Source organism: Wyeomyia smithii, chromosome 2, assembly GCF_029784165.1.
Source record: "Wyeomyia smithii strain HCP4-BCI-WySm-NY-G18 chromosome 2, ASM2978416v1, whole genome shotgun sequence".
Taxonomy (NCBI): domain Eukaryota; kingdom Metazoa; phylum Arthropoda; class Insecta; order Diptera; family Culicidae; genus Wyeomyia; species Wyeomyia smithii.
In genome coordinates, this window is record NC_073695.1 from 124,165,057 (window position 1) to 124,192,529 (window position 27,473).

Genomic DNA, 27,473 nt, shown 5'->3' on the forward strand with positions numbered 1-27,473 from the left:
CGAGCGAAATTTTTTCGAATCACGGAGATTTTTTTCTAGATTTCAAGCAGATAGTTCCGGGTTTCGAGCAGTTGCAGGCATTTTCCAAAAACATCTGACATCTCTGCGGTACACGCTCCCTAAAATGAATTCAAAAATGATTAGAAAACAATTCATTTTCATAAAAAGTGGAACAACACGAAAATTGAGTAACTCTGTTGTTATTCAAAATTGTGTAACCATAGTATGGGCAAATACTGTGTATTTATTATTCAGAATGATGTATACAATTGAACTCATTTTTTGTGTTTAATAAAACTCATTTAGTTCTTAAAAAATATCAGTTTATGTGTACAAAATTATCCATTTATTGAATTTAAAACTACTCAGTTTTGAAATTGAAACCTACACAGATTTAGATTTTGAAACTATCAAATTTTTGAATAGAAAAATATTCATTTTTGAATTTAAAACTAACCATTTTCAGAGTTTAAAAGTACTCAGTTTAAGAATTGAAAACCACTCAGTTTGAAATACGATGTTAGCGTAGAGAGGGATGTTTGTGCCGGTAACAGTCAGAACAAAACAAACAAAATCTGAACGGTGTCTAATTATATTTATTTTTTAAGTATATTTTGCTCTTTTTTTGTGATGCATAATCACTTGATATTTTACTCTCCCACAATTTTCCTGATGACACGAACAACCTGAAAACTTTTGGTTCTTTAGAATGAATAATGAAAAAAGTTTATATGTGTACCTTAAAGCTTTTTAAAATGTCCGTGACCACCTTCCCAGCGATTTTCTCATTTTTTGGAATCACTCAAACAGCCACAAGAATAGATAACACGGCCGCAAAGGCTAAATAATGGCGCACAAATGTTGAATCATGGTGCCGCCTTTTCACTCGTGTCAAATAATGGTGTCGTTTTTTCATGCTTGCTACTCAAAATTGAGTTATAGTGGTAAATTCAAAAATGAGTTATTCTAGATTAAGTTAAAATCAGTGTAAAAATTACACAGAATCACCAAATGCGGTATTCATTTTTTGACGTTTCCATGCAACTTATGAAATTGAATTAAAACTAATTCATTCGCCGTGTTACTTTTCACGAGCGTGTAGTTGCTTGCCAAATGTGTCAGCTGTTATTTGACGCAGTCTTCATTCTTACTTTGAAATCTGAGATTTAAAATTAAAGAGTTATCCAAATAACATAAACATGTTTGCATGTTACATGAGATATGTAAACAAGCAAATAAATACGTGAATGTATTTATTATGCTTTCCAGCAAGTAAGTGTTCAACGTTGATAAATCGTTTTGGTATAACGTCGATTTCCACAACAGTTATAACCACAGGTTCAGTTTCTATTTTTATTCATAAAGCCAGTTTTTTTTTTCTTTTTAAGGGGAGGGGGGGATTTGTAAGTAGCTTAAGTATTCATGATAAATATGGCGACTACTTAACACTGTTAGAAATTTGTAATTTTAATTGCTAGGATTTGTTTGCTTTCGCAATTAGGACTTATCATTCGTAGGGATTTTAACCTACTTGTCAAAAAAGGGGAAGTAAACTTACAACTGACTGTGGTTTGGGTAACTTTAGATTTCATTTACATGCTTGATATCTTTGATACTATGTCTTTCTTATATCTTAAAACTGCTTTCTACTCTTTATTACGTTTTTGGCGGTTTTTGTCGATGCACTGATGCATCAGAACCTATAGCCATGTGCTAACAGTGATGGAAACGAAACGAATATGATGCAATCGTCGTTTATTCATCATATGTGCACTTCACGAAGTGTACAGGCCGGGACTAAACTCGAATCCTCTCAACCTATAATGAAATGATGATAGGGTGCATAGGTTTCTGGGAGAAAACAAACACATGACTAGACTACATCAGCTCTGAGAAGCAATTCGATCGTTGCGTTTGTCTTTCCATAGGCCGGTAGTTACGGGAAGAAAGGATAGCAAGAGGAGAAAATCATGTCGCCTGAACAGCAGCAGAGGTGTGGTGCGGTGAGAGGGAATGTGTGGGGGAAGGAACTACTTCGGCAGCGGTTGAGTTTAAGCGAGAGTAGGAGAGCATACACTGTCATTTTCTTTCTTTTTCTGACAAAAAATCATATTCATGAGTCAAAAGAATAAGGATATAACAAGTTCTGATCGCTCTCTGTAACAGAGACGAATAACTTCATATACCGAGTTGTGCACATTGAGAACCACGTATTGTGGTGTACACTAATGAATAGAAATATGTCGTAAAGAGGAAAGCAAAAAGAGTGCACCAGCACCGATACTTTGTTTTTCGCATACTGACGACGATGTAAACGCATCCTAGGCTAGTTTTATATGTATTCATTAATCGCTAGAGGTGATTTTTTTCCTTCGCTGTGTGCTAATTTAACACGTGTGCCGAACATTAGTTAAGACGCAGTTAGCTTTAATTTCCTTGCACTTTCTGCATACCAGGCGAGAGGAGGTGAGTGGAGGATTAAAAGCAAAGGTCAGAACAGCAGTGTTTGCGTTGCTACCCACAAAAAAATAACAAACTTTAGTGTACCTCAGCTTCAGAGTTTGCTTGGGAAAAAGGCAATTTGAGTAACTTTCGTTTGTCGTGCGCGTTACTGAAAGACAAGCAAACTATATATATTCTGCAACTTAATTGCTAACATAATGGCTATAAAGAGAGAGCTTATCGTTTCAATTGAGGATTGCAATGGTTTTTGTCGAAAATTGTTAATAATTTTATTTGACATAGCTTCTAATGTTCCAACACCAGTAAGTCTATGTAATTCGAGTGTACCAAACCAAGGAGGACGCTTCAAAATCAGCGTTTTCTTACTTGTTGAACAGCAACTTGACCAGATCGGTACAGCATAAAGCATTTAAATAACACCTCAAATCAACTATCGTTATCGTTAAATCTATTTATATTTATATAAATTGCACGACAAGATCATTTTAGTTTAGGGGCCATCCACATACCACGTGGACAGATTTTTAGCGATTTTGACCCCCCCCCCTCCCCCTCCGTGGACAACTGCTCATATAAATTTAAAAAAATTGTATGGACCGTGGACATTACCCAACCACCCCCCCCCCCCCAAGGCTGTCCACGTGGTATGTGGATGGCCCCTTACTTTATTTCTATGTCATTCACAAAAGATAAAATTCATAAGAACTCGTGGCAGGATAGGCATTGGAAATAATGATTGGAAGATGGGATAAGAGGGCGAGGGCGTTTTTTGTGAATCACGCGTTTGACTTTAAATCGGTTGGATTTTCTGATATGCAGTCTGCTGATGAGGTCACTGCTTGAATATTCCAAATGGCTACACCACAGCTTTAATATTACAGTATCTACTACTACTAACACATGTATTAGGACACGAAAAAATTGGCAATTTTCAGTTGATAATAAAAACATTATTATCGCTTCATTTTAGTCAAAATATATTAATAACTCAATACATATTTAGGTAGAAAAACGTTTAAAAATTAACGAGATTAAAAATATCTAAATTTAGGTTGATCGTCGCTTTCTGTCCACGACAATATCAATCTCTACCTTTAAGTTTAAAATGAATTATGTAAATAAACGTAAAACTCAATTTACTTTAAGTCACCATCATTGGCAAACATGGATTCCCAATTTTCTCGTGGTGAAACAATCGGCATATAGTGAAACATATCGGCAAATATATATTTAAAACCGATTTTTTTCTGGCAGTTGTTTCAGTAGAATAATATAGTTCATTTGTTTCAGTGGTGTTTAGCATACGCACAATTTTCTCGCATTGCCTGATAGTCCTGATAGTATTGCATTTCATTTTATATACAACGATGGCTAATGAAGTCGATACCCAGTTTGTTCGAAAAACTAATGATTTTGCGTTGGAACTATATACGGTAGGAAAAATTAGTGCTTATCAATGAATCAGAAGCTTATCTAATTATTGATTACGTGTCTTTCAGCAAATTATTTCTGGTGAAAAGAAAAATGTTGTTATCTCCCCGTTTTCTATTAGCACCTGTTTGTCATTTGCAGCGATGGGCGCGGGGGGCATAACCGCCGATGAACTGTTTTCAGCATTAAAATATGGAAATTCTGCTGAAAAAGTCAATGTAGCAGAAAGTTACGGAAACATATTAGCAAATTTGAGTACTAACAAAAGCCTTAAAATTGCTAATAAGATGTATGTTATGGAACGGTATTCACTGAAGTCAGACTTCCACGAAATTGCGGTTAAAAAATTTCAATCGGAAGCTGAAAATATTAATTTCGCTGAGAATATTAAAGCAGCAAAAACGATCAACACATGGGTGGAACAGAAAACTAACAACAAAATTCATGATCTCATCTCTCCTGATGCTCTCGATGATTACACCCGAATGGTCCTTGTTAATGCCATTCATTTCAAAGGAACGTGGACTCACCAATTCAATCCAGCCAGCACCCGACCAATGCCTTTTTGGATTAGTGCCACAGCATCAGTAGATGTTCCAATGATGAATACTAAAAAACATTTCAAACATGGCGTATTCGAAGAACTAGGACTAACCATGCTTGAATTACCCTACTGTGACAGCGATGTTACAATGTTAATTATGCTTCCAAATGAACGAGATGGGTTGAAAAAGCTTGAAGACACGCTCCTTACTATCGATATTCCTTACTTGATGACTAAAATGTATACACAAGAAGTAGAAGTATTTTTACCAAAGTTTAAAATTGAATTCGATATTGACCTACAAGAAACATTAGAAAAGGTAAACATTGTTGGTTGTACTAATAGATTCAAAATTCCTAAACGTGTACATATATTCCTTTCTAGCTTGGAATAAAAAGAATGTTTACAGACCAGGCCGATTTTAGCGGACTTTTGGATCAATCGGATCCACTCAAAGTATCAAAAGTCATACACAAAGCATTTATTGAAGTCAACGAGGAAGGAGCTGAAGCTGCAGCAGCAACTGGTAAGCAACATTTCTGTTTTTATCGGTAAACATCGCAGCAAATTTCAGATTTAATTTGTTAAAACCTCGTTAGATGTATTTAATGCATGTTTCATTTTTCATATAATCTAATTTCTTCAAATGACTGTATTAAAACTGAAACAGGTTGCGTGTTATCCACACTGTCGTGGGACGCATAATCGTCAAATGTTATGTTTTAACACGTTTGAGGTTTTATTGCTTATACGTCATTTTTAGTATGTTTTCGAAATATGGGGTTTATATTTGAAAACTCGAAAAAAATTCGAAGTCAATTTGTCACATTAGGAACAGGATAGTTGCATACAGTCAGGTTTTTTTTACGCGGGGGATACGTACCTCGTAAAAAAAAACGCGTTAATTCGAAAATCCGCGTAAGAAAATCCGCGTTAATTAAAAAATCCGCGTAAAAAAACCGCGTTAATTCAAAAATCCGCGTAAAAAAAAACACGTTTTTTTAAAAATCCGCGTAAAGTAGTCCAGCAAGAAGGGCTTTAGAAAAAACCCTAGACGTTCTAGAACCAGTATTAAAAATTGTCCTCTTTGGCGGTTATTCCGGATCTTTCGGTGGGCGGAGAGTATTTTTTGGACTAAGTCTTTTACTAGATAAACATTTAAACGTTTCTGGTTCCAACCCACGTTAATTCGGAAATTCGTGAAAAATTTTTCGAATTAGCGCGGTATCGCTTAAAAAAAACCGCGGTAATTCAAAAATCCGCGTAAAAAAACCGCGTTAATTCAAAAATCCGCGTTAAAAAAACCTCGTTAAAAGAACCGCGTATAAAAAAAACGCGTAAAAAAAACCTGACTGTATTTGAAACTTCAAATGCGTTTTTCTCATTTAACTCTTTTGTAGCATATGACACTTATGCGTACCACGGCAGTATACTATATTTTTTTAATATAGATATGCTTAATGAGATTTTTGCAATTCGTAGCTACCTTTGCGCGCCTCAAGAGAGCGATTAGATCCACATCGTACTTCAAAGTAGATCATCCATTTATGTGTTTGCTTTTAACGAAAAACCATATAATTTTCATAGTAAAAATCGTTCATCTAGGTCACATGTTGACGAGACATGAAGAATTGTAACCAGATTTTAAACCGCATTTGAAATATATTTTGTAATCGTTTCTTGATCCATCGCACATATGAAGCTTTCCTCATAGCTGAAGCTATATCTAATCACGGCAAATGGATAAGAATTTGTGTAAATATTATCACTGTCGTTATCAAGTGCATTTTTGAATACCCTTCATTTTTATACATTAATTTGTAATAGATAATTTACGGTTCAAACGATTTATGTGTAAATTTTCTATAAGTGTTTAATCTTTGGTGTTTTTCTCAGGCATGATTATGCAGATGAGGTGCATGATTAACCATCCCTTTTTCACCGTTGACCATCCATTCATGTACCTTTTAAAACAAGGCGATCAAATATATTTTATTGGAAAAATGATACATGCCTGACTTCATGTGATGGAACGATTTGCTTAGACAGTTCAACAGTGAATATATTATTATTTAACATATATTGTACAATAAACATCTGTTGTTAGCTTCACACATGTAATTCGCTGCGAAATATCACATTAAGAATACTTAACGAATTACTAAGAATAAATGCATTGAAAAAGTAATAGTTTTTGGAATAACTTTTCACACAGCTAGACATGTTCATACATTAGGATTCCGGATTACCTAGCTGCTGATATTTGATAGGTTTTTGCTTAATGTCAAATTCGTTTTCGCAGTATAGCTACACTCAGACTACACTTTCTACCCTGTAACTGTTTTTTTTTTTTTTTTTTTTTTTTTTTTTTAAGTAGAATACTTCTCTCAGGTAGTTCGGCTACATAGGGATGTGAAATGAAAATCTAAAACCGAAAAAAGTAAAAAAAAGTATTCACACTATTTTACTATTGTAAATAGTCAAGCCTTGTCAAAACGAAAAATTCGACCTCTGATTGGTCGTTATATGACTGCTTCCCAAGCACGGTCGACAGAATCCTTGCAATTTTAAACATGCTATTTGGCCTATATAAGAGCCTGTTTCAGCCGAAGCCGCTCATAACACTGTGCTACAGCGATTTAGAACTTCTGAAGTGACCTAGCGTAGGTTATAGGTCTTGTTGAGTGTAACATTCGCTCATACTAGAAATTTTCCAAACACCCCCAAAATCTGAAGTTATGGTCAAAATACGGTTTTTTGGACATCAGTGCATACAATTTTTTTTAACTCAGTCATTTCTCAACCGATTTTCAATATTGAGGCAGTTTTGGAAAGAAGATAAACAGAGCTTTCAAAAAATCTACTGGTTTGTACTAATATCACTAAAACATGTTGAGTTATTTCACGCAATTTTTCGATTTAATTTGAAATTTGCCACCTGTTTTTATGAGAAAGATACTACAAATACACTAAACTTTTGAAGTTATATTCAATGACGAATCAAACAAAAGTGGTTTTGTGAAAATCGGTGAATATTTGACTGAGTTATATCTTTTTTAAGAAAACCAGAATTTTTGGCTTCTATACCACAATTATTTCGCGGTGCTACAAATGGTGAAAAAACACAAAAACTTCTGAAGTGATCTGGTGGAGGTTGTAGGTCTTGTTGAGTGTAACATTCGCTCATACTAGAATGTTTCCAAACACCCCAAAAATCTGAAGTTATGGTCAAAATACGGTTTTTTGGACCTCAGGGCATATATTTTTTTTAACTCAGTCATTTCTCAACCGATTTTCAATATTGAGGCAGTTTTGGAAAGAAGATAAACAGAGCTTTCAAAACATTTACAGGTTTGTACTAATATCACTGAAACATGTTGAATTATTTGAGTTTAAATATAATTTTTTAGACTTTTACATGCTATTTTTCAACATAACTTGAAATTTTTCACCTATTTTTGTAAGAAAGATACTACAAATACAATAAAATTTTGAAATAATATTCAATGCCGATTCAAACAAAAGTGGTTTTATGAAAATCGGTGAATATTTGGCTGAGTTATAGGGTTTTTAAGAAAACCAGATTTTTTGGCATCTAACGCACAATTGTTTCACGGTGCTACAAATAGTAAAAAATGCAAGAGCTTTTGATGTGACCTAGTGTGGGTACTAGCTCTAGTCAAGTGTTAATAGCGCGCATACTTAAAGTTTTTCGAATACCCCTAAAATTTGAAGTTATGATCAAAACCCAGTTCTCAGACCTCACATTGAAAAATTGTGTGAAAGAATCTAAAAAAATATATTTAAACTCAGATAACTCAACATGTTTTAGTGAAATTAGTACAAACCAGTAGATGTTTTGAAAGCTCTGGCCAATAATTGAAAATTCGATGTGCAAAACCCGATCCAGGGTGTCGAAAACCTGGAAAATCAGGGAAATACAGGGAATTCATTTTTCGATCAGGGAAATCATGGACAGGCCCTGATCACGGAATATCAGGGAAAACTGAAAAATATTCTAGGAAAAAATTTTAACCGAGACGAGATTTTTTTAAACGACTCTAGCGCAAAAATTGAATTTTTAGCATGAAAAGCCAATTCTGGACCTCTACGGTTCGGCTTCACATTCAATTGTTAAGTTACGTTATTCTACGTTGTATTGGAAGAACAACATTTGTGCTCCCCCTGTCGTGTTTGATACTACGCGTGTACAACCATATCAGTGTTATAATATGGCAACAATGCACCAGTAAAAAGTAGCGCGTAAAAGAGCGTCCTTTTATCCTTTATTGTTAAACGTGCTCTTGTAGAGATCAAATCGTTGTTTAAATAAATTCTTTAATTTCATTCGTTACATTAACTTTGGCCTTTCATTTTTATAAGTGTATAAGTTCATTTTATCATACCATTTTACGAACTGACAGGTGTCACGGATCCTGCTGGTATTGATGTTGCGTCAGCGGTTCCGAGCTTTCTGTCAAAATTTCATTCATGAATTGAGTTCAGAAACGTCTCGTAAAATGGTCTATAGGTTATGTCTGGGAGGGAGAAACGAATACTACACTCAAAACAGAGAACACGCACATGTGTCGTTTCCTGATAGCGTGTAACTGTCTTTTTGCTGTAACGCATGCATGACTCAAACGAAGTTTTTAGTAACATCAGAAATACTGAATGTGCAAATTTTACAGACTAATTTGTCGAGTCTGTGTTTTTTTTTTTTATTTGCCGTTGTATAAAAGTTTTTTCAGAGTTTTTAGTTTGACCGTAATAAGTGTGTTTGAAATTGTAACTGAAGCCTTAAATCCAGAGAAGAGCAAGTTTAATAATCGAAGTACGCTAGCATGATTATTACTTAAAGCCTATGAAATTTATTGTTTTCGTAAAAACAAACTAAAATATTTTGTAAAACGACAATGAATACAAAAACTGTTTGCGATGAATATTTTTTCGAGCAACTGAAAGGTATCAGTTATAACAATACTCATCGCAAAAAATTGCTTTTTTTTCCTTGGTTCAAATTGACAGTCAATGACAGCTCATTCTGGTTCATTTTGACACTCACACAGCTTCGTGTCCGTTACTCCCTCCCAGGGTTATGTGGCCCAGTTGAGTTAAAGTGCGGGAATCGTATTTATTAGATACGATTGGTGGATTGCTGTGATTATCGAGAAAGACAAAGTGTGCTATCGAAAACAAAATGGCATACACGAAAATCTTGATTGAAAAATTTAACGACCAGAATTACGGTATCTGAAGGTTTAAGACGCGGTTTCTGATAACACGGCAAAAAATGCTGAGTGTAGTGACCGATCCGAAACCTGAGAATGCTGATGCTGCCTTGATCTCAAAAGATGAGAAGGCGCAGGCATTGGTTGGGTTGGCACTTCAAGACACGCAACCGATTCATGTTATGCAGAAGACGGCGAAAGAGATGTGGGATGCTCTGAAGGACTACCACGAGCGAGCGTCCCTATCGAGTAAGATCCACATAGTGCGTAAGTTAGTGTCCATTCGAATGTCCGATGACGGGTACATGGCAGAACACCTGAAGACTATGGCAGAGCTGAGACTTCGGCTCACGGCGCTAGGGGAAGAAATGAAGGAACACTGGATGAAGGCCGGCGGCGCACAGTGGGGCGACTCCATACAAATGCTGGACAAGCAAAAAAATGTCTTCAAATCATGGAAAATACATGGTTTTTATATAATTTTGGGACGCAGAGTCCGAATTTGATATTTTTGCATAAAAAAGCGTGTTTTTGACGCCAGGGAGATTTTCATGTCTTTTATATATATTTTGTGAAAAAAATTTTACGACGGTTTCAATTTTTCGGAAAATAAAATGCATGATGCTTGAAAAATTTTCATATTCCGTAAAAAAACATAAAAATATTATTCAGTTATTGAGAAAATAAGAAAAAATATCAATAGAAAATATCAATTCGTGTTGAAAATCACTTTTAACTTGTTTTTTTCAAAGTGTCTATATTATATTGCTTCTTTTTGTCGCATTCTTCTTTTCATTCACTTCCACCGTTATCTTTATTTTTGTGTTCTTTTTTAGTACAGTTTTAATTAGAGATCCTCAGAGGGAGAGATAAGCGATGACAAAAACCGCTGATTTGGCAACTAGGTTCCACATATCAGAGGTGCCAGATCTCTTCTCAAAGCGCAATGTTCACTAACTTTTTTATTCGGCTCCTTTAACTGATCGTGACGGTGGAAGTCCTGGTGAATAATAAAGTGCATCACAAAAACCGTGCAGGTGTTAATTTTTATGTTTATGTTTAGTTTTCTATACTCTCATTTTTATTCTGTAGACCATACAAAGGGTTTGTGAACCCCCAGTTAAAAATCTCTGTGATGAAGCAACTTTGGAGCATTCTCAATTCATGTTTTAGCAATAAAACATTAAAAACGTGTAAAAATATATTCTTTAGTGAACCTTATTGCAATACTTTTCAATGTGTCACCTTTCTTGTTCGTTTGGCTCGAATTTTGACATGTTCGTTTGGCTCACAACACTCTCTTCGCATGTCTCTCCCTCTGAGTTTTGCTAGTTTTAATATGGGGGAGAGTAACTGGCAACAAGGCCGATTGTTTGTGCGCGTTTTTATCTCCACGTAATTTATTCTTTTAAAGTGTGTTTAGCGAGAAAATAAATAGTGAAATCTACTAAAAATACTAGTGTTGGTGTTCCAAACAACAAAACTATTGGAATATGCAGTCTTTGGAGGATTTTGTGCGAGATAAGTGGTATTATTTAAGGCACTAAAATTTGGATTCTGGCACTTCAATAGTATACAACTTTAGGAAAAATATAATTAAAATAAATTTCGCATTTTCAATTTTGGGTCGATGGCCAGCGATTCCCCACTGTGCGGCGAGGCGAGAAGGTTCCCGGAAGCGAGAAAGCTTTGCTACTGTATCATTCGCTGAAAAGTAGAAATTTTCCAGTGAGAAGCAAATCGTAAAGAAAAGTAAAGCTAAAGTTTGTCATTACTGAAAGAAAGAAGGGCATTATTGACGTGACTGTTGGAAATTGATGCAGGATCGACAAGGGAGAGTTAATTTGGCTGCCGAGTCCGATGTGGAATATGAAATGTGTTTAGTTGTTGATATTGGTAGTGTCGGGGAAAAAGGTGTTTAGTACCTGATTCAGGTGCTACTTCCCACATGACCAACGATAAATCCATTCTTGGTGAGCTTGACCGTTCTAGAGAGGCGATCATTTGTTTGGCCGATGGGAATAATGTGAAATCAGTTGAAGCTGGTTCCAGTAAAATTTCTTGCGTTAACGGCAAAGGTGCTCAATTGAAATTAGGTTTAGAAAATGTTTTTAATGTGCCATCTCTCGCGAGTAATCTACTTTCGGTGAGCAAGATTGCAGACCTCGGACTCTCTGTACTGTTTGATTTTAGTCGATATTCGGTGATTTATTTGCTGCAGCGCAAATCAGATTCCGAAGAAAAGATGCGTGAATACTGTAACATGGTTAAAAACCATTTTGGTCACTGTCCCAAGTGCATCCGGTCGGATGGGGTTGGTGAGTATTCTTGTCGAGTTATGAAAAAGTTTTTCGCAGATTGTGGTATTGAGCATCAAAAGACGGCACCGTATTCACCGCAACAAAACAGTGTAGCTGAGCGGAAAACCGTTATCTAAAAGAGATAATGCTGACTCGGACTTGAAGAAAAAGTTCTGGGGGGAGGCTATCAATACGGCAAACTATTTCCAAATTCGCTGCCCGTCATCGGAAGTGTGTACGCTGTATGAAATATGGAAGAAGAAGATACCCTTGTACAATCATTTGAAAGTTTTTGGAAGCGAAGCATACGTACATGTTCCGAAGGAAAAACGCAAAGCTCTGGATCGCAAGTCAGAGAAGCTAGTTTTTGTGGGCTACGCAGAGGGGCGAAAAGCATATCGCTTCTTGAATGTGCAGTCGGGACTCATCATCATCGGTAGAGATGCGAAAACTTTGAACAGTGCCTTGTGAAGGAAACCGTACCTGAGCAGTCTGCTGCAACCTTTCACCCTCGATTGAGTTGGATTTAGAAGATACTGCGATTTCGAATGTGGATAATGAGTTGGAAGATTCTGAAAATTCGGATGTGCTGCCCTATGCAAGTGCTTCTGATAATGATTCTTCATTTTAGAGCTATCCTCTTGATGAAATAGCCAGGCGCTCTCGACACTCTACGAAGGGCATTCCGGCAAGTAGGTTGATAGAAGAGATCTTCGTAGCCGGAACTGTCGCGGTAGAAGCGAAAAACTTTAAAAATGCTATGGTCTGTGAGCAAAAATATCAATGGAAATAGGCCATGGCAGACGAAATTGTAATCCCATTCATAAAACGGGACATGGGGACTGGTAAACTTACCTGAGGGCCGAAAGCCTGTTGGTTGCCGTTGGGTTTATAAGTTGAAACACAATGCTTTAGGTGAGGTAACCAAATATAAGGCACGGCTGGTAGCGCAGGGTTTCTCGCAGATCTATGGGGAAGATTACGACGAGGTGTTTGCACCGGTAACCACGCACACGACTTTTCGGTTTTTGTCGGCTTTGGCAAGTAGGAAAGAAATTAAATTGAAACATTTTAACGTGAAAACCGCCTACTTGCATAGCAAACTTGATGAAGAGTTGTACAACCGCCTGGACACGTGGTTAAAGGTAAAGATCACATGGTTTGTCGATTGAGAAGGAGCATTTACGGGCTGAAGCAGTCTGCAAGATATTGTAACAAGCGTTTGGATTGTGTTCTGCAAAACATTGGCTTCAAACAGTGTACTGCAGACACTTGTCTGTATACGAAAATGTTGAAAGAAAAGCTGGTGTATTTATTGGTTTACGTAGACGACATTATCGTGGGCAGTGTGAACGAATCCATAATTAATGCCGTGTACGAGCAATTGAAGAGACAATTTGAGATGACGGATCTCGATGATTTTAGTTACTTTCTTGGTATGCAAGTACCTCGTGAGGTAAATGGATATAGTGTGTCTTTGGAAGGTTACATCGACCGAGTTGTCGAGAAATTTGGCCTACGTGAAGCGAAAAAAGCAAATACGCCGATGGAAAGTGGATACGTGAAGGAAGATGACAATAGCAGTGCTTTTCCAGATGGAACAGTATATAGAAGTCTCGTCGTTGTACATAGCAGTTTGTGCTCGGCCAGACGTAGCAGTAAGTGCATCAATCCTGGGACGGAAAGTGAGTACACCTACTGAGGCCGATTGGGTAGCGGCTAAGCGAGTGGTATGCTACTTGAAGGCAACAAAAGATTGGAAATTAACGGTTAGTAATTGCGGTGGCAATTTGGTCGGATATTCTGATGCGGATTGGGCGGGCGATATTCGTTCCAGAAAGTCAACCACAGGTTTTGTTTATTTGTATGCTGGTGGAGCTGTATCTTGGTGCAGTCGAAAGCAAATAAGTGTCACATTATCTTCGATGGAGTCGGAATTGGTGGCACTAAGTGAAGCAAGTCAAGAACTTCTATGGCTTATGAAATTTAGTAGTTTCAGAATTGGGTTTACCATGCGAAGGACCCATGACGGTGATGGAAGATAACCAGAGCTGCATTACCTTCGTAACCTCAGAACGAACGAGTCAGCGTTCTAAGCATATTGAGACGCGGGAGCATTACGTCAGAGAGTTATGCAACGACAAAGTGTTACAGTTGAAGTATTGTCCATCGCAACACATGGTGGCGGATGTGCTTACAAAACCATTTTATGTAATCAAACAAAGGGAGTTCGCTAAAATGATGGGACTCTTTCCAAATGGTGGCAAAAAATGTCGAGGAGGAGTATTGGAAGAACAACATCTGTGCTCCCCTTGTCGTGTTTGGTACTACGCGTGTACAACCATATCAGTGTTATAATATGGCAACACTGAACCAGTAAACAGTAGCGCGTAAAAGAGCGTCCTTTTATCCTTTATTGTTAAATGTGATCTTGTAGAGATCAGATCGGTGTTTAAATAAATTCTTTACTTTCATTCGTTACATTAACTTTGGCCTTTCATTTCAACCAGTGTATAAGTCCAATACGTTGCACTTTTTGTGCCGAATGCCGAAAAATATTAGGGAAATGAATGTTATATCTCAGGGAATATCTGGGCGAATCAGAGAATTTGGTTTTGAAAACTTTTTCGCCACCCTGCCGGTCGATCCTGGTCAGTAACGAGGTGGCAATCCGGTGGTGATCAATTAAGCTCTACACGCTGTAACTGTTTTTTTTTTTTTACTTTCCGAACTACACTTTTTCTGTCTCGGTCTACACTTTTTCTACCCCGGACTAAACTCGGAAGAGGCAGGATGTAGTTTGAGATAGAGATCCTCAGAGAGAGAGAGATAAGCGATGAAAAAAACGCCGATTTGATAACTGGGTTTTACATGTCGGAGGTGCCAGATTTCTTCTCAAACGCATTGTTGACTAACTTTTTTAGACTCGTATTTTTGGTGGTGACGATGGAAGTCCTGGGGAAAAGTAAAGTGCATCAGAAAAACTCTGAAGGGGTTAATTTTTTTTTGTTTATGTTGAATTTTATACACTTTCACCATAATTCATTATTATTTTGTGAACCACACACAAGATTTGTGAACCTCCGGTTGAAAATCACTGAGATAATGCAATTTTGAAACATTCTTAATTCATTGTTTAGCAATAGAACAAGAAAAACGTAACATAATAAACTCGACCTTTGTTGTACTTGATTGCAATACCTCTCAATGTGTTACCTTTCTTGTTCGTTTGGCTCGGATTTTGACATGTTTGTTTGGCTCACAACATTCTCTCCGCATATCTCTCCCTCTGAGTATTGCTAGTTTGAGAGAAACCAACACATTCCCACGAATTTGTCAAAATTGGGTTGTTTTGGTTCTCGTTCCACATGGTTAAGTGTCAGGTAATTGTTTTTTTCAGCACATTTGCACAGTGTCCGACCCTAGAGTGCCTATATATAACTAGAGTGGCGCCGTGTTATCCAAAGTAACGCTGGTTACACTGGTAACACTGAACATCCTTTCTCTTTTCCCCACACGTGTTTGATAGGTTGTTTGCTCAATTGGAATGACACTGACAGATAATTTTTATTCCAATTTCCGAACTTCCGAATCCGAATTTTTTTTTTCTGTCGAAGCCGACCCGAGCCCGACATTTTCTTAGGGTCGATTTCTCATACAAATTTGACCCTGTGCTAAAGCTTTGAGCCTCGCATGGTATTTAAATGTCAGTGATATCTACAGTTGCATGATATTAAGCATCCTTATCTTATAATTATTTTTTGTTTGATATAGTCGGGTTTCGATTTTCAAACCAAAAAAAAATGCGCAGCTACTCTGCCTTATTACTTTTTTTGCCTTGTGGTATTTGCACATACATAAGACATACGTAACACTCAGGAAGAAATCTTCCAAAAAAGTTGGTACAAAATGAACTGCTCGAATGGTACCACAATCTGAATAAAATCGCCGTTTGAGTTGTTTTCGAAGGCAGTGTACCTGCGCAGCCCTGCATTTGTCTCGTTCCTACTCGAAAAAGGCTGCATTGATTTTGTAAATAACTTTTTGACAGTTCCTTATGCAGGGTGGCGACTACCGGGAAAAACCGGGAGAATCAGGGAATATCAGGGATTTAATTTTTCGATCAGGGAAATCAGGGAATATCAGGAAATTTATTTTTCGAAATTGGGTCGCCACCGCGTTCTTTGGGGCTCGATAAAGTCGAGAAAAAGGAAATTCATTTTGTTCATTATTTATCGAGCAGTTTGACAGGACGAGGTACGGAGTAATATGGGGCAACGTGTACCAGAAAAAACGCCAGTGTTACGTATGTCTTATGTATGTGGTATTTGCCTTGTGATATAACAAAGTTTGGCATTTTGTAAACTCCCAACGAAAAAATCGGTTGATTTATAGTTTGTTAAGCTGGTGTTTGGCGGATTTCGGTTGGACTAAAGCTTAACAAGCTATCAAAATTGTTTGAGGGGCTGTAATTGGTTGTTCGAACAGAATCAGCTTTTTGGAACGAGTAACACTGTTCAAACTGTTCAACCCTTGCTGAATAGGGTTGGGCGCACGGCTCACGGGCCGTTCATATGAACCGGTTCTTAGAAAAGAGCGAAAGAACAAACGGCTCATGAAAAAGAACCACGGTTCTTTGAGCGCACCAGAACTGCTTGGTTCGCGCGAACCCGAAGTCTACCGAGACAACACGAACTGTCAACGCTCGTGAATCATTGTGAACCATGAGCCGTTCATATGAGTCGGTTCAGAGCCGCTCTTGCAAAAGAACCGTTCCGCCCATCCCTATAATGCTGAAACAATTGGTTTTGTATGGAAGTATAGAAATTCTGAAAGTATATGGGGCAGATAACCCCTTCTTTCCACTCCTCTGGTAGCTGTTCTGTTTCCCAGATCTCGACGATCAGTCTGTAATGGTAGCTGTTCTGTTTCCCAGATCTCGACGATCAGTCGATGCAGCGAGCTAGCCAGTTTGTCGGGGCCCATCTTAATAAGCTCAGCTCCGATGCCGACTTTTCCGGCCGCTTTGTTGTTCTTGAGTTGCCGGATCGCATCCTTAACTTCGCTTGTTGTTGGGGGTGACACATCGTCGTCGTTCGTTGCATCGTCTTCTCCGCTCCTGTTGTGGTCTCCTGCATGCACGTCATTCAGGTGTTCATCTTAGTGTTGCTTCCACCTTTCGATCACCGCACGATCATCCGTCAAAATGCCTCTATTCTTATCCCTACACATTTCGGCTCGTGGAACAAAGCCTCTGCGGAATGCGTTGAGTTTTTGGTAGAACTTTTGTGTTTCGTGTATGTGGTGCAGAGTTGGACTTGCTGCCTCCGTTTCAGTCTATATCGCTCCACATTCTGACGGGTGGCTCTACGCAGCATTGTGGCCCGCGCTACGTTCTTCTCGTCCAAAATCTGCCGACATTCTTCGTCAAACCACTCGGTACGTCGATTCGGTTGCACGTGTCCCAGGACTTCCTCCGCAGCACTGCTGATAGCTGTTTCAACGGCATTCCAGCGATCCTCTAGAGGGCTTCTTCAAACTCTCCCTCTTCTGGCAGTGCAGCTTCGAGCGATGACGCGTACTGTGCTGCGACGTCGTATTGCTTCAGTCGCGCGCTATACCGTAGCGGGCGACGGTACCGTATGTTATTCACAACGGATAGTTTTTAGGGTATCTTAACCATCACTAGGTAGTGATCCGAATCGATGTTAGCGCCTCGGTGTGATCTGACGTCGATAATATCCGAGAAGTACCGACCATCTATCAAAACGTGGTCGATTTGTGTTTCTGTTCTATTCGGTGATCTCCAGGTGAGTCTATGGTGGAGGCTATGCTGGAAGAAGGTGCTACGTATGGCCATGTTCTTGGAGGTGGCAAAGTCGATTAGTCTGAGGCCATTTTCATTCGGCAGCTGGTGTGCACTGAATCGTCCAATCACCGCTCTTTACTCCTCCTCCTGGCCAACCTGAGCGTTGTAATCCCCGATGATGATCTTAACATCATGTTTTGGGCAGCGGTCATATTCACTCTCCAACTGCGCGTAGAATTCGTCCTTGACGTCATCGGCACTTCCGAGGTGTGGTCTATACACGTTGATAATACTAATGTCGAGGAAACGGCCTTTGATCCTGAACCTGCACATTCTAGGGCTGATTGGCCACCACACGATCACCCGCTTCTGCATCTCTCCCATCACTATAAAAGCTGTTCCCAGCTCATGTGTGCTTACACAACTCTGGTAGATGGTGTGACCATCCCTGTACGTACGCACCATCGTCCCCTTCCAGCATACCTCCTGCAGCGCTACGATGTTGATCTTACGGGTCTTCAATTCCTCGGAAAGCACGCGGGTTCTTCCTAGGTATTTGAGAGATCGGCATTTCCATGTTCGAAGAATCCAAACCAGAAAAAAACGCCAGTGGTACGTATGTCATATGTATGTGGTAACACATTGAAAGGTATTGAAATCAGGTAGAATAAAGGATATATTCATTTTCAAACGTTTTATGTTTTCTTGCTAAACAATGAATTGAGAATGCTCCAAAATTGCTTTATCACAGTGATTTTAATCTATTGGTTCACATACCTTTTGTATGGTCCACAAAATAATGATCAATTATGGTGAAAGTAAATAAAATTAAACATAACCATAAAATTCAACACCTTCACGGATTTGCGATGCACTTTATGATTCCTCAGGACTTCCACCGTTACTATCACTTATTATATATTATTAGAGTCGAATGAAAAAGTTAGTCAACATAGTGCTTCGAGAAAAGATCTGGCACCTCTGATATGTGAAACCCAGTTGTCAAATTAACGATTTTTCTCATCACTTATCTCTCTCTCTCTCTCTCTCTCTCTCTCTCTCTCTCTTTCGCTCTTTCTCTCTCTCTCTCTCTCTCTCTGAGTATCTCTAGTTTCGGTAGGCTTCGGTTTCAGGCAAAGATCAGTTTTGGGGCGCTCAAAAAACCGCTGGTTACTTTCACGAGCCGGTGCGTATCAAAGGCTCGTGCATCCCTAATCAATAATACTAGGTGTCATTAACGTGGAACCGAATGCATATGAATAAAACCGGAGTCGTCGTTAAATGCAAAATGTTTTGAACAAACCCAATGCCTTTTCAATTGTTATTGGTTCGATGATGTTTTTGAATGACCGGATTCATGATAGTGTATCGATTCGTTCATATCTGCATTAACCTAGTCAGTACCAAAATCATCAGTAGTGATTACTGGTTGCCAGTGGTGGGCACGATTCCGCTAATCGCTAATTAACGACGCTAATATTCAGTTAGCGGTTTAGCGATTTCGCTAATTTTTCAGCTGGTTTGCGAAACTGTTAGCGTCGCCAAAATTTTGGCCTTCGAAACGCTAATTTGCTAAATTTTGTAGAGAAGCGACAATTTAGAAAAACTGTGAGTTGCTGATAGCGTAGGTAAATTGCTTCGAAAGATTAACATACTTTACTGCGAAAGTTACTTTTGTCAGTCTTTTTACCCTAGAATGGAGTTCCAGTTACCGTACAAGCCACAGGAGCATTTTGAAAAACAAGCTCAAGGTCTACACACTCAGAACTGGATCTCAAGCTCGGTTATAAAAACATCCGAGTTTACTCGGCAACTTGCACACTTAATCCAAAAAAAGTCGTTCGGTGTTTTTTTACAGTAATCCATCGGTAAAGTGTAATAATACCGGTATACCTGCAAAAAAAGCATCAAATTAACGACTGTTCTGTAAGATCTGTAAGTTTTACCATAATTTTGTTAATTTTTACCGAAATATTTGCTTAATTTTACATTCACCGAAATCTGTATAACTTTTTCCGAACAACCTGTAAAAATGCCAAATTGTGAATGTGGTGAGCATTTTACTCATACGTGCAACCGTGCAAAACGCGAATATTTTGTACTGGTGCTGCTGATTTGTGTGTGTAAACATAGGATATTTATAATTTGGAGAGTGTTAATGGTGAATTACTGAAACAGGATGTACGAGTCGCTAACATTTTTCGTAAGTAATCTGGTTTATTTAGTTTGATTTTAGACGGTACCGGCAGGCTCATTTATAACCGACTTTTTCTGCCACCGGTATTTTTTACAGGTGCGTTCGGTATTTTTGTTCATTTTTAAAGTTTCTTGCGTTAAATTTTACTGGCTGCTCGGTTTGAAACATTACCAAAAAGCTGCGAAAATTACCGACCACTCGGTTGGTGGTTTCACAAACTGTTCGGTAATTTTCGGAAACACCGAAAATTTTATCGAACGTTCAGCTGTTAAGATTCCGGTAAAAATTTACCGAATTCGGTGTTTTATTTTAAGTGTGTGCACACACATAAAATAAAACACCGAATTCGGTAAAATTTTACCGGAATCTCAACAGCTGAACGTTCGGTGAAATCATCGGTGTTTCCGAAAATTACCGAACAGTTTGTGAAACCACCAACCGAATGGTCGGTAATTTTCGCAGCTTTTTGGTAATGTTTCAAACCGAGCAGCCAGTAAAATTTACCGAAAGAAACTTAAAAAATGAACAAAAATACCGAACGCACCTGTAAAAAATACCGGTGGCAGAAAAGTCGGTTATAAATGAGCCTGCTGGTACCGTCTAAAATCAAACTAAATCAACCAGATCACTTACGAAAAATGTTAGCGACTCGTACATTCATTAACACTTTCCAAATTATAAATATCCTATGTTTACACACAACAACAATTAAAACAAATCAGCAGCACCAGTAGAAAATATTCGCGTCTTGCTTGGTTGCACGTATGAGAAAAATGGCCACCACATTCGCAATTTGGCATTTTTACAGGTTGTTCGGTAAAAAGTTATACAAATTTCGGTGAATGTAAAATTAAGCAAATATTTCGGTAACAGTTAACAGAATTTTGGTAAAACTTACAGATCTTACAGAACAGTCGTTAATTTGATGCTTTTTTGCAGGAATACCGGTATTATTACACTTTACCGATTGATTATTGTAAAAAAAATTACCGAACGACTTTTTTTGGACTAAGTGTGTGGGATTCAACGGATATCTACTACTAAGACAAGACGCGACCTAAGACAAGACGTGACAGCTGGCTTCTTATTTTTCTTTTCGTAACGGCCGTCATCCCCGTCGAAATTTTTTTGAACGTTCCATACCGTTGATGCCAGAATGATTATTTTTAACAACTTCTGCAGGTCAATGAAAATAAAACAAATTAAAATTGCAATATATAGGCGAATAATACTCAATTCTTATTTATTATTTTATGTTCAATAAAGCATACTGCTATTATCAAATTTTTTCTTCCTAAGTTTCTTGGTACCCAATTTTTTTCTTTCTAAGTTTCTTGGACTTCAACCGAAATAGTAATAAACGATTAATCAATGCATTTTTAAAGTTATAACAGTGAAATACATTACTCGGTAATATCATGTACCTTGCATACTTTTGCATCATTATTTATGAACAATTATAATAGCTATATTATGACTCTCCAGCATCACTGCTTTACAGTGAAAAGTAACCTCGTTGTATTTTCTACGTGACGATTGCGTTATCGAATTCAGCCAATCAGCAGCCGGTTCAAATTGGTTGAATGTAACGGTGACCAGCTGTCACGTCTTGTCTTAGATCTACTATATAAAAATGGAATTCCGTAACGCTTGATCTCATTGATATTATTCCCTCCGTCTCTGTGGTGTACAGTAATCATTATCATTTAAAATCATTCTAAATCAGAAAAATAAGCGATGACATAAAGGTTTTTTAACCGGAAAATGTTCGCTGATGTTCAGGGAAGACATTTGGAGAAAAATAGTTAGTACCTGATTACTACAATTTGAGCTATTATTCACAAAACTACGTAAAACATGCAAAATTATGACTTGTCAAGCTGAATTTGCCTCTAAATCAAAATTCAAAGCGATGACATAGGATTCTTTTTTCATTAAAATGTTTGTTACGTTCAGGAAAGACTTTCGAGGAAAAATAATTAGTATCTGATTACTAAAACTTGAGATATCATTCACAAAACTACGTTAAACATGCAAAATTGTGACTTTTATACTGAATTTACCTCTAAATCAAAATTCGAAGCGATGATATGAGATTCTTTTTCATTAAAATGTTTGTTAATGTTTGAGAAGAATAATTAATAGCTGATTACTAAAATTTGATATATTATTCACAAAACTACGAGAAAAAAGCAAAAATGACTTTTTAAGTTGAATTTGCGTCTAAATCAAAATTCAAAGCAATGACATGTGATTCTTTTTCATTAAAATGTTTGTAATGTTAAGGAAAGACATTCGAGAAAAAACTTAGTATCTGATAACTAAAACTTGAGATATTATTCACAAAACTACGTAAAACATGCAAAATTGTGACTTTTTATGCTAAATTTACCTCTAAACCAAAATTCAAAGCGATGACATGAGATCCTTATCTCAGTAAAATGTTTGTTAATGTTCAGGAAAGACATTCGAGGAAAAATAATTAATAGCTAATTACTAAAACTTGAAATATTATTCACAAAACTACGTAAGACATGCAAAATTATGACTTTTTATACTCAATTCGTCTCCAAATCAAAACTCAAAGAGATGACATGTGATTTTTTTTTTTCATTAGAAAGTTCGTTGATGTTAAAGATGTTAAATGATGTTCAAGTAAAAATAACAGGTATTTGATTACAAAAACTCGAGATAATAATCACAAAACTACGTGAAACATGCGAAATCATGACTTTTCATACTGAATTTGCCTCTAAATCAAAATTCGAATCTATGATCTGTGATTTTTTTTAAGATGAAATTAAGGGAAAATAATAAGTACCTGATCATTTGAAATTTAAATAATTTTAATAAAACTACGTGAAAAATGCAAAACCAAGATTTTTAAGCTTAATTTGTCTCTAAATCATAATTTAAAGCATGTGATTGTTTTCAATGAAATGTTCGTTCATGTTCAGGAATGACATTTGAGAAGAAATGATAGGTATCTGATTACTGAAAATGTAGATATTATTCACAAAACTAAGTAAAACGTGCAATGTCATGAATATTTAGGCTCAATTTGTCTGCAAATCAAAATTCAAAGCTATGATATGTGACTGTTTTCCAATAAAATGTTAGTTAATGTTCAGGAAAGACATTTGAGAAAAAATAACACGTATCTTATTGCTAAAAGTTGACATATTATTAAAAAAACTACGTATGTTCGAAGCATTTTTGAAGATGATTTTCTGCATACAAAGAAAAACCTTAGAATACTTTCTTTGATTTTTTTTCGAAAAACATATAATACATGCAAAACTTTGACTTTTCAAGCATAAGCTCAAATCGCATCTAAGTCAAAATTCAAAACGATGACATGTGATTTTTCTTTCAATAAAATGTTCGTTGTTTCTTTAACATTTCCAAATATGTTTTTGCACAAAAATCCATGTTTTGAATCAGTGTGAGTCGAGCATAAAAAATTTATATTTCTGATGTATTCGTTGATTTGTGAATAGTAACACATTACGAGATTCGATTTACTTTTTTTCCTTTACCCAAACTAGATCTTGGAACATTTAGCTGGAGGAAAGGTCCCATTTCATTGGTTTGAACATAGATTAAGAGGCGACTTAAGCATTGAAAGTCATTTTTTTATTTTCTACATAGTTTTGTGGATTGCACAATTTTAGTTATCAGAAAACCTTCACTTCTTCCCAGATGTGTTCCTTGGACATCAACAAACATTTTAGTTTTGAAAAAAATTACAAGCATCTCTTTAGAGTTCATTATAGAGGAGAAATAAACATGAATGGTCATGCTCAATTCTTCTGCCCCCCCCCCCCCCCTTGAATCCGGCTTTGGTCATTGTTGATACTTAGCTTCAAGAGCGCACACTATTGTAATTACATTCACAAAAAACGTTCATGTGTGTTTTTATTATAATTTATATTCAACTAGCTGACCCGGCAAACTTTGTCCCGCCTATTTTGGTGTTTAATTTAATAATTTTAAACATTTCAAATTTATTGATTCCTTGCGATTGAATTATATCGTTTCAAAATAATTGGTTTTATCGGAATGGCAACATCCTCAACTTTTGGCTTTTGTACATGACCTCTATTCCGGATATATATTGGGTGCATTTAAGTTATTTTCGTTGTTTTCCAGAAACTGAAAGTGGTCATCTTCTAATTCAAAATGGTGTCCAGGGTCAATGCTTGGCTGCTTTACATCATTTCGATTACGGACTTATCCATATGTAGTAGTATTCGGTTATTTGCGGATGTTTTCCAGAAGTTGCCATTTTTCAATTCAAACTGTTGTCTAAGGTCAATTTATAGCTCCTTGCATCATTCTGGATCCGGTGATCCGGAACCGTAAGTCGCCATCTTGGATTTAGAAATGGCATTTGGAGACAATTTCTGGCCCCTGAGCGTAATTCTGGTTTGAGAAACACCCATATTGGGTGTTATTTGGTCATTTTCGGCTTTTTTCCAGAAACCGGATGTCACCATCTTCGAATTTAAAATGGTGTCTGTGGTCGATTCTAGCTCCTGTGTATCATTCTGGTTCCGAAGATACTCATTTTGTATGGAAATCGGCCATTTTTGGTTGTTTTTTAGAATCCGGAAGTAGCCATCTTACAATTAATAATGGTGTCTGAGGTCAATTTTCAGCTTAATTCTCGTTCCAGAGATACTCATATTGGGTGGTATTTGGTCACTTTAGGCTGTTTTCCGGACACCGGAAGTCGCCATCTTGGATTTCAAAACAATTTCGGCCCTCCGTGCGGTCAAACTGGTTAAAGAAACGCTCATGTTGAGTGGTATTTGATCATTTTAGGCTGTTTTTCAGACACCGGAAGTCGCCATCTCACAATTCAAAATATTGTCTGAGGTCGATTTTTGGCTTCAGTGCAACATAGCAATCCCGGAAATACCCATATTGGGTGGAATTTGGTCATTTGCCGCTGTTTTTCGGGAACCGGAAGTCGCCATCTTGGATTTCAAAATGGCATTTGGGAACAATTTCTGGCCTCCGTGCGTCAATCTGATTAAAGAAACGCTCATATTAGGTGGTATTTGATCATTTTCGGCTGTTTTCCAGACACCGGAAGTTGCCATCTTACAATTCAAAATATTGTCTGAGGTCGATTTGTGGCTTCAGTGCATCATAACAATCCCGGAAATACCCATATGGCGTCGTACACAAATTACGTAACGCTAAAAACCTAGATTTCAGACCCCCTCCACCCCTATGTAGCGATGAGTAACGTTAGATATGACTTCCCTCCCTAAGGTTACGTAACGCTGGACAACCTGCTCCCCCTTCCAAATTTGCAATTTTGAGCAAACATCTCAGTTACGTAACGGGCTCAACTACCCCCCCCCCTCCCCTAAATGTAAAAATGAGTAACGCAGACTTATCCCCCCCCCCTTCATGCGTTACGTAATTTGTGTACGACGCCAATTGGGTGGTATTTGGTCATTTGCCGCTGTTTTTCAGAAACCGGAAGTCGCCATCTTGGATTTCAGAATAGCATTAGGAGACAAGTTTTGGCCTCTGAGCGTGGTCTGGTTCTGGTCTGAGGTCGAATTGTGGCTTCAGTGCATCATAACAATCCCGGAAATATCCATATTGGGTGGTATTTGGTCATTTTCGGCTGTTTTCCATACACCGGAAGTCGCCATCTTACAATTCAAAATGTTGTCTGAGGTCAATTTGTGGCTTCAGTGCGTCATAACAATTCCGGAAATACCCATATTAGGTGGTATTTGGTCATTTGCCGCTGTTTTTCGGAAACCGGAAGTCGCCATCTTGGATTTCAAAATGGCATTTGGGAACAATTTCTGGCCTCCGTGCGTCAATCTGGTTCAGTGCTGATAAAAGTCATTTTCCCCAGCAAAATTCTTCGAAAATTACAGCCAATCATTTTCAATTTCCACTTCCAATGATCGCAGCACTCTTTCAGATACACTAGATTTTCGTCCTAGTAACGTGCTGTTATACTCGAATGAAATAGATCGCGCGCATCGTTCACGGTTACGGAATAAAACTTGACGACAAATCCAACCAAATGATCTTCACTTCAAAGCGAAAAAGAAAAACAAACAGTCCACTCAACCAAAATGAACCTCACCGAAACACTTTTTCACTGACACTGACCGATGCCTTGACAATCTTCGTTAACTGATAAACTGATTTTGTTGTCTTGCTTTCATCGCATGAAATATAATGAGGTGTTTTGACAGTTCACTTCCATGCAAAAAGTGGGAAGGGAGAAATCTGAAAGGGTTGCAAAAAAATAACGTATATGGATGCTTTTTTTCACTTTCACTCAAGAGTGTCAACAAATATCAACCCTGATCTGATTAAAGAAACGCTCATATTGAGTGGTATTTGATCATTTTCAGCTGTTTTCCAGACACCGGAAGTTACCATCTTACAATTCGAAATGTTGTCTGAGGTCGATTTGTGGCTTCAGTGCATCATAACAATCCCGGAAATACCCATATTGGGTGGTATTTGGTCATTTGCCCCTGTTTTTCAGAAACCGAAAGTCGCCATCTTGGATTTCAGAATGGCATTAGGAGACAATTTTTGGCCTCTGAGCGTCAATCTAGTTGAAGAAACATTTATATTGGGTGGTATTTGGTCATTTTCGGCTGTTTTCCAGACACCGGAAGTCGCCATCTTACAATTCAAATTGTTGTTTGAGGTCGATTTGTGGCTTCAGTGTATTATAACAATCCCAGAAATACCCATATTGGGTGGTATTTGGTCATTTGCCGCTGATTTTCAGAAACCGGAAGTCGCCATCTTGGATTTCACATTGGAATTAGGAGACAATTTTTGGCCTCTGAGCGTCATTCTGGTTGAAAAAACACTTATATTTGGTGGTATTTGGTCATTTTCGGCTGTTTCCCAGACACCGGAAGTCGCCATCTTACAATTCGAAATGTTGTCTGAGGTCGATTTGTGGCTTCAGTGCACCATAACAATTCCGGAAATACCCATGTTTGGTGGTATAAGGTCATTTGCCGCTATTTTTCAGAAACGGGAAGTCGCCATCTTGGATTTCGAAATGGTATTTGGAGACATGCCAGAAGAAGGAAGGGTGTCGAAACATTATGAACATGTTTGTTACTCCTCAAAACAATCAACTGCCAAATTTGGTTCCATTTAGTTGGTTAGTTCTCGAGATAAGCAGAGATTTGTGTTTCATTTGTTTTGAACTCCTCCCTCACAGAAGAGGGAGGGGAGTCGAACCACTATGGACATACTTGTTACCTCTAAAAACATTCACATACCAAATTTGGTTGTATTTGGTTGATTGGTTCTCGAGCTGGGCGAAATTCGTATTTAATTTGTATGGGACCCCTTCCTTGTAGAAGCGGGAGGGGTGTCAAACCATTATGGATATATTTGTTACCCCTAAAAACATCTACCTACCAAATTTGGTTCTATTTACTTGGTTAGTTCTCGAGATGTGCAGAAATGTGTGTTTCATTTG

The 27,473-nt window shown here is 37.6% G+C and overlaps 1 protein-coding gene and 1 long non-coding RNA gene across 6 annotated transcripts in view; one reads left to right on the plus strand and one right to left on the minus strand.

Moving 5' to 3' along the window:
* Positions 1-1,104: 1,104 nt before the first annotated feature.
* Positions 1,105-27,473, plus strand: part of LOC129723567 (serine protease inhibitor 42Dd-like) — a 29,459-nt gene continuing 3,090 nt past the window's right edge. Inside the window, exons 1-5 of one of the 5 annotated variants that reach the window (XM_055677877.1) lie at positions 1,105-1,338; positions 3,754-3,896; positions 3,963-4,757; positions 4,823-4,964; positions 5,921-6,328. In XM_055677877.1, the coding sequence (XP_055533852.1) occupies positions 1,248-1,338; positions 3,754-3,896; positions 3,963-4,757; positions 4,823-4,964; positions 5,921-6,075 (1,326 nt within the window). In that variant the 5' untranslated portion in view covers positions 1,105-1,247 and the 3' untranslated portion in view covers positions 6,076-6,328. The other 4 variants (XM_055677880.1, XM_055677879.1, XM_055677881.1 and 1 more) reach the window with 4 other exon arrangements.
* Positions 11,610-13,060, minus strand: LOC129723569 (uncharacterized). The gene is made up of 3 exons (XR_008727773.1): positions 12,825-13,060; positions 12,283-12,694; positions 11,610-12,209 (listed from the first exon to the last, which is right to left on the minus strand). It is a non-coding gene; the product is annotated as an uncharacterized LOC129723569 (long non-coding RNA).